General features: G+C 44.4%; 2 protein-coding genes across 5 annotated transcripts; one reads left to right on the top strand and one right to left on the bottom strand.

Annotated features, from left to right (window-relative positions):
• The first annotated feature begins 259 nt into the window (after positions 1-259).
• On the top strand, positions 260-15,826 carry GPRASP3 (G protein-coupled receptor associated sorting protein family member 3). Of its 4 annotated transcripts, XM_072815401.1 has the most exons (6): positions 260-416; positions 494-651; positions 3,487-3,642; positions 11,781-11,881; positions 12,283-12,357; positions 13,104-15,826. In XM_072815401.1, exon 6 carries the CDS (start codon positions 13,393-13,395, stop codon positions 15,043-15,045), a length of 1,653 nt encoding a protein of 550 aa, XP_072671502.1. In that variant the 5' UTR covers positions 260-416; positions 494-651; positions 3,487-3,642; positions 11,781-11,881; positions 12,283-12,357; positions 13,104-13,392; the 3' UTR covers positions 15,046-15,826. The 4 variants fall into 4 exon arrangements, with proteins under 4 accessions (XP_072671502.1, XP_072671499.1, XP_072671503.1 ...); XM_072815398.1 differs by lacking the exon at positions 3,487-3,642; XM_072815402.1 differs by lacking the exons at positions 494-651; positions 3,487-3,642 and having other exon boundaries at positions 291-416.
• On the bottom strand, positions 10,853-13,183 carry LOC140628456 (histone H2B type 2-K1-like). Its single transcript, XM_072817804.1, has 3 exons — positions 13,153-13,183; positions 12,663-12,742; positions 10,853-11,197 (listed from the first exon to the last, which is right to left on the bottom strand). The coding sequence occupies exons 1-3, from the start codon at positions 13,181-13,183 to the stop codon at positions 10,853-10,855; spliced, it is 456 nt and encodes a 151-aa protein (XP_072673905.1).
• Positions 15,827-17,214: the final 1,388 nt, after the last annotated feature.

The following is a 17,214-nucleotide window of genomic DNA, read 5'->3' as shown; positions in this document are numbered from 1 at the left end:
TGTGTGTGTGTTAATGTGTCGCCCGAGTATCATACAGAATAATAAAAATCCTTTCGTCTCCAATCTCCTCACCGAGTATTCCTCACCATCCCTGTGCTCCTAACAGAGCAAGGCCCAGGTCTAGCATTAGGGCTGGCAGCTCTGGCTCCAAATCCAGTCTGCCTTCAGCTCTCTATCTTCACCAGGGACCGGAGCTTCAGATTCTTCGAGCAAGCATCTCAACCTCAGGGTCAGAAGAGTCCGCCATTCGTGCTGCAGGGCTGTGGCAGACAAGCTGACTGACCGCGCGGTCACGTGAGGCTGGTGGTGGGTCACGTGACCACGCTCTCACTTGGGCAAGCACAGGGGTGTGCAGCGCGGACAAGGCAGGAAGGACATACACTTGACGAGTGACAGACTACAATTTGAGAGGAGCGGTAGGATGTTGTGGTGGGTGGGTGGGTGTCCCTGGGTGTCCCTCCATGCTGCACTAACTTGGAAACGAATTTCTCAGGCGACCAGAATTACAGCGTTTGTTGGTAGAGGGCACAGCCCGTCAGCCTATTGCCAGCGTCTTAGCCGGGTTCAGTCTTTCGCCCAGGAGCTCAAGAGGCAGGAAGTCATCTTGTGCGAGGCGGACGTGGAGAGAAGCAGCGGTTGCTGTTGGAGGAGGTGGGTGCGAGGCCGGGGAAATGGCATCCGTGGCAGGTGGTGGCTGAGACTATTAGGTGTGGGGGCCGGAAGTGCCTGGGACCCTCCTGCTCTCTGCTGTCTCCTGCCCTCTGAACACCCCTCCCCCACACCTAGCCTCCCTGCCCAGCTCTGTGTGACTCTTTCTATTGTGGGTGAGGGAGGTGGACACACGGAGGGAGGTGGCTACAGAGGAGCCCAGAGAGAGGAAATGGTGAAGTGACAATTTCTGAACTCAGGCGCTGGATCTGGAAAGTGGTTGTGAGAATGGTGTTGGGGCCTAGGGCAAGCTGCCCCAAAATGTGCCATTTGGGCATGCGGATTATTTAGAGCTGAAAATAATTGAGGCCCAAAAGATTGAGGAGGAAACTTTGACCTTCCCCACCAACTACCTAAAAAGAATTTAGGTTGAGAACCTGCTCCAGGAAGAGAGCTACCACCATAGATAACTACAGTATGATATCAACTAGGGGTGGTTGACAGGGAGGAATTTAGTAAAGTATGTGTTAAAATTCCTTTCTATGCCCCATTGTTTCTGCATGGCCCCACTAACATTTGTTTACCAAAGTTTAATTCTTTCCTGTTTTGAATTGCGTTCCTTCCCTTTGAAGTCCCAAATCCCTACCCTTTCTCTTAGTTAGGTATGACAAACTTGCCTCATTTTTTTGACTGTCTTTGGAATCTCATGTTTATGTGGGTTCCCTCTATGTGTGAAGTTAAATTTTATTTTCTCCTGTTAATCTGTATCATCAATTGGATTCTTACTCCAGCTAGACAAATCTTGAAAGGTACAGAAAAAAAATTTCCTCAATAATGGGAACTGTGAGCTACGCTTCTTTCCTCTCGCCTGTTGGCACTCACTCTCTACTGCCTATCTTTCTTCCAGACATTGAGGATGGCTGAGACCAGATCAAGATTGGGGGAAGGTGCAGGATAAAGAGGCAGGGTTACATCTGCCTTATACTTCAAGGTTCCAGGTTCTAAAAGATGCAGGAATATAATGAACCACAATCTGATCAGCTCTAGGGAAGGGAAAGGGGAACAGACTCAGGAGGAAGGAACCTAGATGCTTCAGGCCCTTTACATGGAATTTCTTATTGGGGTACCACCAAGTTCCTTAACTCCCAAGATGATCCTTGGATCTTAGCCCCAGGCAGCAGCTCCTTCCCATCGAGGAGCACAGAAGTTGCTATTTGATCTGAGGCTCCCTACCCCTGCTGTCCTGAGCCTCAGAGGCAGTTTTTTCTGGGAACCACTGACAGAAACCATTTTATGGATGGTCTCTATGTTTCCCTTTGTAGACACTTCGTTCTCTTCCTTGTGATTTGTTCTTTGCTCATTTCTTTTTTTTTTTTTCTTTGCTCATTTCTTAGGGCCTTTTCTTTTGGTCTCATCCTGGGTACCTGCCCTTGGTAAATCCTTGACATTTTGGTTCCCTTGATGCATCCACTGGCTACAGATGCAGTTTAAGAAGGCATTGCCAGGAAGTAATGAGTTTTCCCAAGCCCTGTTATATCCTTATTTTATATTCAGTGTAGAGTTGAAACCATGCTAAGTTAATACTTCAGGCCATCCTGTTTACATTCAAAAGCTAGGATTGAGCAGTGGGCATGTGGGGTAAAATTACAGAGATCAAGGCCTGGCACTACCTCCTCCTCTCTTCCTTCTTGCCTGCTTGGTAATAACAAATATTCTCTTCCCCCCTCTTTCCAGAACTCTGATAATATAAGCGTTGGGTCCATTGTTCAGATTATAGTCTTTCTCCTCAAGCTCTGTTTTCCCGTCTGTGTGTTTTTAGAATTTGACAAAAGAGAATACCTCAAACATAGTGTGCTATAAGAAAGAATATATTTAACCTTTATCCCTGGTTCCTGGCACAGAGATTCAAGAAACCTACATATTTCTTGAATGATGGGAGTGTATTTGTTATGATAACGTGACTTTTGGTGGGCCCCTAGATAGGATCAGGATGCGGGCTGGTCACCAGTAGGACCAACCCTGTGACTAGAGTTGGAACTTTAAGTAAGCTGGAATTCTCAGAGAGAGGAGGAGGGCTGGATTTTAGGTTCAGTCATGTGGCCTGTGATTTAATGGATCCTATCTGTATAACAAAACTCCAATGAACACTTAGGGCTCCATGGGGCTTCCTGATTGGTAAAAACACTAATACCCAGGGAGGTTGATGTGGCATGACTCCATAGGAACAGGGCTTGGAAGCTGTGTGTCTGAGACCCTTCCAGACCTTGTTCTATATGTATCTTTTATAATAAAACTGTAATTCCAGTATAGAACTTTTAGTGAGTTCTGTGAGTTCTGGTAAATTATCAAACCTGAAGGGGTCATGAGAGACCCTAAATTTATAACTGATCACTCAGAAGTATGAGAGGCCCCCATGACTTGTAATTGATCTGAAATGGGGCAGTATTGTTGAGGATTGAGGACTGCACCCTTAAACCTGTGGAGTCTGATGCTAACTCCAGGTAGTTGGTGTCAAAGAATTGATGTCAGAACAATGGTGTCACATGTCCCTATTTTTAGCAGCCATCCCTAGATTAATATCTGTCTCTGATCCTATGTATCATATATAAACAAGTTAAAATGAAGGAGGCAGAGGCCACCAGTATATTATGGTTGAAAAAAAGTAGCATGTGTTTTTTGTGGCAAGCTGCACAATTCAAATGATTTTTAAACTTCTCTATACACATGATGGGATGAGCACTGGGTGTTATACTATATCTTGGAAAATTGAATTTAAATTTAAAAAATGAGAAAAAGAAATAAAGTTCTCTATAATTTCTATATATTTTTTAAAATTAGAGCTCCCTCAACCAAGTATTCCTGTTGGGAGTGCTGTTATTTGGGGAACTTCACATTGTGGCCTGGCTGGATACCTCTAAGTCCCATGTGCAACTTGAAGCAGATACTTAGCCAATTAATACCTGTGGATTTTTTCAGTCTTGGCCAAAGGGTGGGGTAAGTGTGATATGTGTGTTTATGTGTGTGTGTGTCCCCAAGTATGAAGATGATTATCTCTGTTCTGATCACTCCTTGTGTATGACTTTTAGGGGAGAGGATCATCCATCAGTTTTTTCCTGGGGTGTAATTGAAGTAAAAACCTCATCATTCATATGGCCCTTTTGTTTCTGCCCCTTTTCTGGATTAATATTATGGGCTATCTCAAGTAATACCACTTTAATATCATTAAAATGTCACTTGACTTGAAATGTTGCTGCCTGGGGATAAAATTAGAGCAGATTTGTCATCACTCCAGTCATGAAAGAAAGGTATCTTTTTATAGTACAGCTGGACTGTTATCACTTACTGGCACTCTACTCTGCCCCTAGTTTTAAAAGAGCAACCTTCAATGGAATATCATCTATAAAATACTATCAGGTTCTCTATGGAGAGTGTCAAGGCCCTGCACCCTTCCATACAATTCTACCTTTCTATCTCCATCTCCCAACACATTCTTCCAAGTCAGGGCCAGGACTAGAATTAGATAATGACACAGTTTAAAGAGGCAGTCACTCTCAGATGCTTCACACTAGTCTAAGTCCTTCTCCACTTTGCCTGCACTCAACCCACATTGGACTATCTGCTTTTGGCCAACCCAACTATACTTTGTGCTTTACTCCTTCTGTGACTTTCCCCACACTACTCCATCAATCTTTAATGCTCTTGTAACCATTTCTGTGCCTGTGGGAACATAATCATCCTTTTAGGCTCAGTCTCAAATGTTAGGGTTTGAAGTCTTTCTGATACCCTCACCCTTACTCTTTGCATGATGGTAGGAAGTAATCCCTCCATCCTTTATACTTATATAGTATTTTATTTGGCCCTGTTTTAGCATTTGTTACTTTATATCATATATTGGAGTCTTTTTTAATTTTTTTTTATTTATGATAGTCATACAGAGAGAGAGAGAAAGACAGAGACATAGGCAGAGGGAGAAGCAGGCTCCATGCACCGGGAGCCTGATGTGGGATTCGATCCCGGGTCTCCAGGATCGCGCCCTGGGCCAAAGGCAGGCGCCAAACCGCTGTGCCACCCAGGGATCCTATTGGAGTCTTTTTTATGAGTAAGATAGAACTATTGTTGAAGGACAGGTAGATAGAAGAAGAAATTTGAAATCTAGAAGTATGAATCAAACCCGTCTGACCACAATGCTTGAGCCTTTTACTACTTATAATAGTAATTATAATTAGTAATTATTGTTAGTGTTAAGGTTTATCAGGTGCTTTGTAAGAGCCAGATACTCTTCTAAGGGTTCTAAATGTATTAACTTATTTCATCTTCAAAACAAACTTATGGAGTAGGTGCTATTGTTGCTTCCATTCTACAAATGAGGAAGCTGAGGCACGGACTGGTTAAACTACTTACCCAAGCTCACTGAATTGGTTAACACAGTTGCTGAGATTCAAACCATGGTAGGTGGAATCTAGAGCTGGTATGCGTTAGCATTATACTATATCTATATTCCTCTAGTGCTAATTATCAGTAAAAGCTGCCATCATCACCATCCCTATCTTCATCATCAGATTTTGTTTCTTAAAGCCTGTGGCAAAATACTTTATTCATTGTAAAGAAACTTAAGTTTGAGTGTTATTAGACTTCTTGTCCCTTATCTCCTTCTTCCTGTGTATCAACCTACTCCAGCTTTTCCTTCCTTCTCAATTTAATGGTCCCTCATGGTCCATCATTTTTACTACTCACCTATCTCATCCTCTAGTGCCTGGCAAAGTCTCAATTGATAAATCCTAAATATTCACCTCTTCTTATACCCATGTTGCTTAGTGCAGTGCACCTGGGGAGAGTTAACCAAATTTTTCCAACTGTTGACACTATGAGTTTGTCCTTCTTGACCTCACTACAGTGCCCTGGATTGAAAGCAGACAATCTCTAATGTCTACATTATGGATATTTCACAAGAGTGCATTTCACACAATGACTCTCTGATCTGAAACTAACTGAGCTCAGGTACTTAATGTACTTCTGAGCTCCTTAGATAAGGAAAGGCTTGGGTTTTCTGCCGGAAGCTTTCCTTTTCAATATAGAACAGAAGCCCATCACAGTTGTCAGACCTCTAGCGATCATTAGGCAAGGTGTTTGGAATCTACAGTTTTCCTTTCACGTGGAAACACGAGTTTCTGACACAGGTTTTAAGATGTAGGTGCTCACTGGCAGGCAAAAGTCAGGAACTATTGCTCATTGAAAAGTGGTTTTGTGCCTGAGCATACATATCATTTAGGATTTTTCTATTTTCATATAACAAGGAACTCAACTAAAACAAACTTAATAAGGAAATTATCATCCACAGATTGGAAGTATTGAGGCAGAGCAGCCTTGATGGTTGTTTGATTCAGCTATGGACTCCACTTTTTTTCCATCTCTTTCTTCTGCTATTCACAATATCAACTGTTCTAAAGCTAGAACCTTGGTAGCTGCAACACTTGCAGGTGTCGAGCAACTTCCTGAGAAAGAAAAGGAGACAAGCCTTCCTGATGGCCTTTTCTTATGAGTGAGGGCACTTTCCTCAGAAGTCCTTCTGCAGGGATCTCTGGGTGGCGCAGCGGTTTGGTGCCTGCCTTTGGCCCAGGGCGCGATCCTGGAGACCCGGGATCGAATCCCACATCAGGCTCCCGGTGCATGGAGCCTGCTTCCCCCTCTGCCTATGTCTCTGCCTCTCTCTCTCTGTGACTATCATAAATAAATAAAAATTAAAAAAAAATAAAAAAAATTAAAAAAGAAGTCCTTCTGCAATCTTCCCCTAATGCCTGATTGAGTAGAGTTATATCACCACCCCTCCCTGAACTAGGGAGTACGACGGGGATGGATTACCCCTCGAGCAAGCCGACTCACCCCTGGAAGTGGGATCAGCCCCCCTTTGCTACATGACTACAAGGAGCGGGGAGGCAAACATGGCATTCTTCTAGTAAGGGGCTATGGTAAGCAATACAGTATACAAAATACTGAGGTTACAGTGACAAAGAGCACAGTAGCAATATCTCATCAGTTACGACCACTAAAAGCCACCATAGAGTTCTCACCTATTCTTTAAAAATATTTTATTTATTTATTCATGACAGAGAAAGAGACATAGGCAGAGGGAGAAGCAGGATCCTAGGGAGCCTGATGTGGGACTCAATCCCAGGACTTCGGGATCACGACCTGAGCCAAAGACAGATAGATGCTCAACCACTGAGCCACCCAGGCACCCCAAGTTCTCATCTATTCATTTTGAGTTTCCACAGCCTATCTCATAATATGACCGGATCACAATTTTAAAAGGAACTAGAAAGACCTGATACATGCAGGTGTTTCACACTATCAGATACTTCCTAATTTAGTGTGCACGAGAATCCTGTGAAGTAGTTATAAACAGCCTTTTATATAGACATTAAGTACTTTTTCCAACATGACACAAATAGTGAATGGTAAAGTCTCTCTTCAGTTTTTGCCTGGCTCTAAAGTCTGGCCAAGTTCCAGAGTAGAGCCTAGAAGACAAAGATCTTACGCTACCATCCAGGCGCATTTTAAAAAGTGCTTTTGGAACTCAGAAACTGGCCATTCTAGTCTAAGGAAGCACTTAGTAGTATAGTGCAGTGCCTCTTGGTGGTGGTAGTGGTGGTGATAAAGATGACTTTTTTCCTCCCAGGGTTAAGTCACAGTTGCTCAGACCTCACCACCAAGAACTTTGATTTTGGAAGTCTAACTCTAATCTGCATTGGATCCAGGTTATGAACTTAGGGGCTGAGATGCCAGGTTCAGGGAACCATATAAATATTTTATACCTGGGAAGGGAAAGAGCCAGTATTTACGAAACAGCTCAGTTTTCAAGGGCAACTTTATTCCAAGATCGAATATACAGCTAAAAGGAAGAGGACAAATGCTGTGTTCACTGGTCTTTAGCTACCCCATTAAAATCTATAGGCCAGACTTCCAGGTTCAGTTAGGACATGTAAAGAACTTGGAAATCATTGCTCCTGTACTTCTAAACAGGAAATAAAAAGCTGAACAAACTGAGAATCAATGACTTATCTTAGGCCCATAAAATAACTGAGGTTACAGGGCAAATAATCACCCCAAATTCTGGAGAAAAGACAAATCTGGAGAGGCACAGCCTATCTCTCCTTACATAGAACAGAAAATGTTAGAAATATAAACATGTGAGAACACTTAAATGGTAATTTTGACAAATTGCTAGAGACTGGATGTGGAATAGTTTGAGAGTGAGAAACCCCATAGGGACTTATAGGCTTAGAGATTTAGTGGGCTTTACCCTCTAGGAATTCCAGCAAGTTCTCACAAGTGAACATCCCAGAAAGATCCCCATGGCTGTGGGAGGGGAAAATACACTCTTGTGAATATACCATGAACCATCTCTGTGATAAAGGCCTACTAGTGAAAAAGTCTTTCCCTGAGCCTTATCTCGGCTGAGGAAAAGGCATTCTTCCTATCCAGCCCACTTTAGCCTTCCATTCTTACATAAGGAAGAGAAAGAAGCTAAGAAACACTTGTGAAGGTAATAGCCTAGGGACACAGGCCCACAAAACACTGATTTTTAATCATAAGATTATAGAACACTTGCTTTCCTCCACACATTATCACATTGCTAACAAGCCTCCAATGTCATAACAGTAGAGTATAGCTAAAGGAGTTGCAAGAAGTAGACTCTGCAAGGAGTAATTAGGAAAGCCCAAAGTTTGGAGGGGAGATAAAAATAAGGACACGAGGAATTTGAAGACCATAGCACTTAGAACTACAGCAAACATTACCCACAGCCCAACTACTAATCAGCAAAACTTAAAACTTCTTGCTAAACGTCTGTTCACCTCAAATCCTATCACCCAATGCAACATATTCAGTTTTTTTTAAGTTTTTATTTATTTATTCATGAGAGACACACAGAGGCAGAGACACAGGCAGAGGGAGAAGCAGGCTCCATGCAAGGAGCCCAATGCGGGACTCCATCCCGGGTCTCCAGGATCACGCCCTGGGCTGAAGGCAGCGCTAAACCGCTGAGCCACCCGGTCTGCCCCATATTCAGTTTTCAACACAAAATTATAAGGCATGCTAAAAAGAAAGAAAAAAGCCCGTTTTGAGGATACAAAGCTAGCCATCAGAACCAGACTCAGATATAATTCAGATTTTGGAAGTACGTGATAGGGAATTTAAAATAAGAATGCTTAATATATTAACAGCTGTAATGGATAAACTAGACAAGTGTGTATGGCAAGTGGCTGAGATCCAAGCTGGTTCTAATCCCTGCCACATTTCCACACTGCCGAAGATCGTGAGAGCTTGGATGGGACTGCAAGAGACTTGATAGCCCAGTTGAAGAGGAGCCAGGACCAGCCCGGCACCGGGCCACGGGGGCAACAGACAGGAAAGATCGTATGACCCAGTGCGGGTCCTGATAGGGAAAAAAACGGCCCTCCTTCTTGGGCAACTAACTGTGAGGACCGCGAAATGGCAAAGCATGTTACCGTTTTTTTTTTTTTTTTAATAAATTAATTTTTTATTGGTGTTCAATTTACCAACATACAGAATAACACCCAGTGCTCATCCCGTCCATGTTACCGGTTTGAATGAGGCGGGGAAAACAGCAGTGTGGCAGAAAGAATGGGCGCAGAGCAGTGGTTGGTTTGCTCAGGTTACAGGTGTGTAGATCGCCTTCCATTAGAAAAGGCGCAGTGGTGAGGCCTCCATGGGAACCCCCGCCCACCTTCCTCCCTTCCGTGGCCCCGCGAAGCAATGAAGGAAAGGGCCACCCCAGGACCTCCGGGGCAGTCTGGGCTTAGGTCGTCTCTCCCCTTGCAGCCTGCTGTCCTGACAGCCCCTCGCCCACCAGCCTCGAGTGAGGGTGGCGGACGGAATGGGGGAGGGGGGCAGGCAGACGGTGAGCAGTCTGGGGGCTCTCCCACACCGAGGGGCGGTTGATATCCATCCGCTGCTGCCTGCAGCGCACTTTCTCCGCCCTTCCCCCCCCCCGTCCCCCTCACCCCCGGTCTCTCGATGCTAGCCCCCACCGCTAACGGTCCCCCGGTCCCACATATCGCGGTGCCAGCAGTGAGGGGGTGGTCGCCGCCGAGGTCTGTCTGCAGAGGCGGGCTGCTGTGAGCCCGCCCCTTAGGCTGGGGCTCCTCCCGGCCCCGCCCCCTCTGGGTCGGAACTAGGGTGGGCCGGGGAGGGGGCGTCGAGCCCATTCGTGCCGTATCCCTCCGCCCCCCTTCCCGACACCCTCGCCGCGAGCGTTTCGTGCCGCATCCTGCGCAGCCCCTGCCCAGTTTGGTGCGGCAGCGCGGGGGGGGGTGGGGGGGGCGGGACGCCTCTTTGCAATTGTGGCCGCACGCAAGGCGGTGGGAATCCGGGTGAGGAGCTCTGAGAGGAGGGGGAGCCCAACGACCGGCACCTTGAGCCTGTGAAGGCAAGTGGGGCTGTCGTGGGGTGGGGGAGGCGGGGAGGCCCCCACTGTCGCCCGCTTCCAGCCCTCCCGGACCCCAGACCCTGGCAGCCTGGCAAAGAGGAGGCGACCCGGTCGTAGCTGGTGCCTGAGAGAGGTGCGCAGCGCCACGGGACCCCTGGCGAGGAGAGGCGACGACCCGCGCGGGCCGGGCCCAGGGCACGGGGCTGGCCGGAGAGGCTGGCTCCCTCGGATCCTGTGGAGACGAACTGCGCCCTCCACTCCGCAGCCACCTTTCCAGGGACCCGCGACCCGCCCTCGACGGTGCCTGTGCCGGGGGAGAGCTCTGGGGGGAGGCTGCCGAGGAAGAAATGGCGGAGCGGGTGCTGGGGTGGGGGGCGCCCAGGGAAGCCGCCGGGGCGGGAGAGGGGGGCGGCGTCCGAGCGCTGTGCCCCGCTGGCGGGAGCGGGTGGCGGGTGGAGTTGGCCACTCCGGGCCCTGATTCTGGAAAGGGCCCTATTGGGCCCGCGCCGCGGGTGCCGTCCCTTACCACAGGCGGCTGATTGATGCCAAAGTCTTCTCTTTGCGCGGTAGGTCTGGCGCATTAAGAAAAGGGCAGTTGAGTGGGTACATTATGAAGACATCAAAATGAAATGTTTATCCACCTCATAATACAGTATATGCCTTCCATACTTCTATTTTGCACCCTTAACTGGGTGCAAAACCCTTTTTGTTTGTTTTTTGGGAGCATCTTACTCTTTATTAATGGAAGGCCCTGGGTCACTTGGAGCTGGTGTACTTGGTGACGGCCTTGGTGCCATCAGATACAGCATGCTTGGCCAGCTCTCCGGGCAGCGGCAGATGCACCGCTGTCTGGACCTCCCGGGATGTCAGTGTGGTCCGGCCCGAGTATTGGGCCAGCCGGGCAGCCTCGCCAGCCAGCCGTTCAAACACATCGTTCACAAATGAGTTCATGATGCTCATGGCCTTGGAAGAGATGCCGATGTCCGGGTGCACCTGCTTTAGCACCTTGTAGATATACATCGAGTAGGTTTCCTTGCGCCGGCTACGCTTTTTGGACTTCTTATCGCCAGAACCATGGCCCCTGCGGCCCCCGGACTGCGGCTGCAAGGAAATGACAGGAAGAGGAGTAGATCACCTTTTACTGGAAGGGTCCCTGTAAGGAAATAGTATGGTATTAATTCACCTTTCTCTTCCAGGATCCTTTTTTTATTTTCCAACATTCCATCCCACTTTAATATGTTGAGGTGTGGGAATGGGTCAGAATAGAGGGGAATGTTTTCTGATGGGTCAATTTAGAACCTATGACATTTATGCTTCTTTTTTTTTATTTTTTTATTTATTTTTTAAAAATTTTTTTTTAATTTTTTTTTTAATTTTTATTTATTTATTTATGATAGTCACAGAGAGAGAGAGAGAGAGGCAGAGACACAGGCAGAGGGAGAAGCAGGCTCCACGCACCGGGAGCCCGATGCGGGACTCGATTCCGGGTCTCCAGGATCGCTCCCTGGGCCAAAGGCAGGCGCCAAACCGCTGCGCCACCCAGGGATCCCTATACTTACTTCTTGATTCTTCAACAGGTGGTGTTAGGACCTGAATTCTGGGAATCTATTAACCTGGTATTTTCCTGCTGTTGTCAATATATTCTCTTGGTGTTTTGCATTCATGCTCCTCCTCCTTTTTTTAGGATGTGACTCTTCTCCAGCTAAAGACCTGTTGTTTGGTGGGAAGGATAGAAGTCCCTGAGGATCCCTGCTGTGTGGGCTGGCTGGCATAGGTTGCAATGAGGTAGGGTCTATGTATGCATGGGGAAAAGTAAGGGGCAGGGGTATGCAAAGATGGTATTGAAATAATAGTCACTATTACCTTCACTGATGGCTCTCTAAATACAATTGCCTACAATACACTATCCACTCTTGCATCTCATTTTGTTCAGGGAACGAGATGTGGTCTCTGCTGGGAAAATGACAGAACTAAAAATTGGGAGGAAGTATAATGAGACAAGCTGCTGGTCTTAGGGGAATGGATGCAGAATCATTTGGTAGGAGCAGACAGGGAGACTTTTAACTTGGCCTCAAGTAAACAGATATACGTGTTAGAACACTTGTCATGGGTGTTGGGCTAGCTCAGTCTCTTCTATTTTTTTCTCTTTTGCCTTTTTATCTATTCTTAAGTTTGTTTCTTTATAGGTTCCTGTAGAAATTTGTAGATAGTTGTCCACTTTGAATTAAGCAAGAGAACGAAACTATTCATTTGGATCCAAGGTGAGTGTAAGCATGAGTACTCCTATTGATTGGGGAGGGAAATAGGCTTTTGGCAAGTAGGTAAGACCAGATCATATCTTGAAGCCATTTGTCTTCCAACTTTCCAGACACTTCTATCTTCACATTTGTTTATAGGAAATGGGAATAAGTTAAGCCAGGATTTTGCCTATATGGTAACTGATACCCAGGAAATGGCATGGCAAGCCATGAGGAGGACCAAGGAGGCTAGAAACATTATATAACCAAAGTTTTAGGTTTGGAAAGGCATATATTAGGTTTAGAATCCAGAGTATATGTCTATTTACCAAATACTCAAAATTCCAGCCCTCCTGTATACCTCCTGTCCATAGGTCAGCCTGTACATCAGCTATAGGGCTTATTGTTCCTGGAAGTAAGAAAGGGGGAGAAAATTGCACTAGATGAGTATGGGTTTGTGTGAAGCCTATCTGGGGATAGACCTGTAGAGTATAGTGGTATATACCAAAGCGGCTGGATGTTAGGCTCTTTCACTTTCAGGAAGCTTTTCCATTATCACTGCTCCAGTGTGATATAGAGAAAACAGTGTGTTAGTGCCTGGGCAGTACATTGTTGGGCATTAGGGGGAGTGTGGAAGGGATAAAATGAGGTAGCAGAGTTTTCTACTATTCTACCACACAATTCATCTTTATTTTCTCATGCCTTATGTGGCTATCTGCATAGAGAATCACAGTTGGAAGTGACTTAAAGCTCATTTTCTTCCACCTCAGGTTCATCTCCAGTGGTGGCTGTAGTGGCCTTGGAGTGGCAGATCATCACCTTCAACAGGTCTGCACTCAGGAACCATCATCTTCACTCAGGCTGAATGCCTCTGTCTTCTCTCTGTATCATTCACAGAGGCTGTGTGTTGGAAAAGGGGACTGTGTGACTGCTGAGCTGATGACTAACTCTTGCTACAAAGTTTATGTCTGACCCAGTCAGAGTGTTGAGACATTGACCTGCAACACAAGAACCAAGGCCAAGATTATACAGGGCTATCTGTATAACTGGTCTTCAACCATGACTGGGGCTAAGAATGAGGGTAGAAACAAAGCCAAAACTCAAAAACGGGCCAGTTTACAAGCTGAAGCAAAGAGGGAGGCTACTGGCGTAGTCAGACCTGTAGCCAAGACCCAGGACAAAGCAATAGCCAAGCCAGGGTCTCAAGCTGATGCAGCGGCAGCCATGAAGGCAAAGTCTAGGAACAAGATTGTTACTGAGAGAAGGGAAAGAGCCCTGGCAGATTTCAGTCCCAAAGCTAGAGATGAGGCCACTAAAGTATCTGGGATTTGTTCTGTGGCTGAGGCTAATGCTGAGACCAAGTCCACATGTAAAGATAAGGCTGGTATTGGGACCTGGTTTTGGACTGGGGAAGAGGCTAATGTTGGTTCCTGGTTTTGGGATGGAGAAGAGGCTAGTAATCGTTCGAGTGCTAAGGATGAAGGTAAAGCTGGTATTGGTTCCCCGTCCTGTGCTGAAAAGTTAGAGTCTGTGGCTGAGGCTAGCTGCAAAGCTAAGCAAGGGACTGAGGAGGAGGAGGAAGAAAACGTTATTGGAAACTGGTTTTGGGATGGAGATGAAACTAGTTTTGACCCTAATCCTAGACCTGTGAGCAGGATAGTTAGGCCCCAGCCTGTGGATGAAATTAATGAAAAAAATAGGCCTAAGGACTGGTCTGAGGTAACTATCTGGCCTAAAGCCCCTGCTGTAACTCCAGCAGTGTTAGGATTTAGATCCCAAGTCCCATTTGAGACAAAGCCTCCTTCATATATTGTCCTGGCCTCAGCTGAGGAAAATGCCCATTCTTTGCCTGTGGCAACAACATGCCCTTCTAGGAGCACTACTTCGTGCTCACAGCCTGTCCCAGAGTACCCATTTGGTTCTGACCCTTGCATCCAGACCATAGAGGAGATTAGACGCCAAATCAGGATCAGGGAAATGAATGGGATTAAGCCATTTGCTTGCCCTTGCAAAATGGAATGCTACATGGATTCTGAGGAATTTGAAAAACTTGTTACCTTACTTAAGTCAACTACTGATCCTCTCATTCATAAAATAGCTCAAATTGCAATGGGGATCATTAATGTTCACCCCTTTGCCCAAGAGTTTATTAATGAGGTGGGTGTCGTGACGCTTATTGAAAGCTTGCTCAGTTTTCCTTCCTCTGAAATCAGAAAAAAGGCCATAATTACTCTGAATCCCCCTTCTGGGGATGAGAGACAACGCAAGATTGAATTACATGTTAAGCATATGTGTAAGGAAACCATGTCTTTTCCCTTGAACTCACCGGGACAGCAATCTGGATTAAGGATACTAGGGCAACTGACTACTGATTTTGACCATCACCACATTGTTGCCAATTACTTTTCAGAGCTTTTCCACTTGCTATCCTTGGGTAATCGTAAAACCAGAAATCTTGTTTTAAAAGTACTTTTGAATATGTCTGAAAATCCAGCTGCAGCCAGAGACATGATCAATGCAAAGGCCTTAGCAGCTTTAAAACTCATCTTTAACCAGAAAGAGGCAAAAGCCAATCTCGTTAGTGCTGTGGCCATATTTATTAACATAAAGGAGCATATCAGAAAGGGTTCAATTGTAGTTGTCGATCACATGAGTTATAATACGCTGATGGCCATTTTCCGTGAAGTTAAAGTAATTATTGAAACAATGTAAAATGAGCCAGAAATAAGATAATAAGAAATAATAATAATATTAGTCTTTGAACAATCTCCAAAGTCTAATTGGCTCTTCCTAAAGAGCCTTGCATAATGTTTTGATTATTACAGTATGTACATTATAAATTACATCTTTAACATGATGTTACCTGCCACAGTCTCTAGGTTTGAGCCAGACCATTTTTGAGATACCAATGAATATTGCATTGTAACCTGAAAACATCTGTTGATTTTTATCTTGTTTTTTTTTTATCTTGTGTAGATGGGTAACTTTAACATTTTACTTAAGATAGTGAACCAGTTCATCTTAAGTAGGCTAACTTGTTCATTAATATTTGCTTAAATCCATTTGTGGCTTCAAGTGGCAAAACTGAAAAAAATACTGAATATGTAATCTCGTTGCAGAAATAAAGCATATGTACACAAAAAGATAACTAACAGCACTCACATACATCCATACACCTACACATTCATTGCTGAATGTGCACTCAACTTGTAAAGAAGGCAGGAGTTGCTATAGGCTGTTTGATATAAGAGGAATTACTATTTTTCACTTATTCTACCTTCATCAGATAACTCATGGTAGAAATTACAACTGCTGATGCAAGCTGAAGAGAATGTCTCAGTGTGTGAAAATATTAGGTTATATGCTTTGAGGTTTTTCAATAGTTAAACTAAAACAAGATCATACTGTAAGTACTGTTTGTAACTTGCTTTCCCCCCCCCAACTGTATATTGTGAGCATCTTTCCATGTCAATAAATGTGCTTCTGTAACATATTTTTGAATCATTTAATGTTTCTTTGCTATTAATGATTAGCACATAGTGCCCCAGTGTTTCATTGCATATCCCTCTTAATAATATGTACATATTTTTTCTTTTGGGAAAACAAGAGTCTGGTATTCTGCAACCTGCCTCATCTTTACAATTATCTTTCTAACTTGGTATTATGCAGATCTGCCACAAGATTTTTACTTAATAGCTTCATTAAGGTACAATCAACATATATTGATCCATACATATTTAAAATATACAATCTTAGGGCTCTTGGGTGGCTCATTTGGTTAAATGACTGACTTTTGATTTCAGCTCAGGTTATGATCTCAGGGTCATGAGATCAAGCCCAGCATTGGACTCCACACTGAGTGTGGAGCCTGCTTAAGATTCTCTCCTCCCTTTGCCCCACCCCTCTGTGTTCTCTCTAAATAAAATATGTATAATTTAATACAGTTTCACACATAGGTGAAACTATCACCACGGTCGAGATATTGAACATCAACCCCCCCCCAGAATTTCTTCATGCCCCTTTTAATCCCTCCCACCCTTCCCCATGTCTCCCCACCGCCAGGCAACCACTGATTTGTTTTTTGATAATATAGAATTGTTTTCATTTTTTGTAATTTTATAATTTTATACAAATGGAACAATACAGAATGTATGGGGGGAGTGGTCAGAAGTGTATGGCTTCTTTTACTCGGCATAATTATTTGAGACCCATCCATGTTGTTACGTGTATTAATAGTTCATTGCTTTGTATTTCCGAGTAGTCCACTATATGGTTATATCACAGCTTATCCGTTTACCAGTTGATGGAGATTTTGGGTTTCCAGATTTTGGGCTATTACAAATAAAGCTGCTATGGGCATTTGTATACAACTCTTCCTCTGGGTATGTGCTTTTCTTTTCTTTTGGGTAAATACCTAGGAATGGAATGGCTAGACCATATGGTAGGTATACATTTAACTTACATTTCCAGAGTGGTTGTACTATTTTACATTCATGCAACAGTGTTAGAGTTCTGATTTCTCCACATGCTTTTTAACACTTAATATGGTCAGTCTTTTAATTTTAGCCATATGTTATTGTAGTTCTTTTTTTAAATTTTAGTGCAGTTGACATTCAATAGTATATTAGTTTTAGGTGTATAACATAGTGATTCAACATTTATATGTTACAAAATGATCACCATGATAAGTCTAGCTACCATCTGTCACCATATAAAATTGTTAAATATTTACTAAATTCTCTATACTGTACATTCTGTCCTTGTGTCTTTATAACTGGATGTTTGTACGTTCTAATCCCCTTCTCCTATTTTGTCCATTCCCTTCCTACTCCCGCCCCTCTGGCAACCACCAGATTATTCTCTGTATCTATGAGTCTGTTT

This window comes from Canis lupus, chromosome X (assembly GCF_048164855.1).
Source record: "Canis lupus baileyi chromosome X, mCanLup2.hap1, whole genome shotgun sequence".
Taxonomy (NCBI): Eukaryota; Metazoa; Chordata; class Mammalia; order Carnivora; family Canidae; genus Canis; species Canis lupus.
This window is presented reverse-complemented; position numbering and strand designations above follow the sequence as displayed.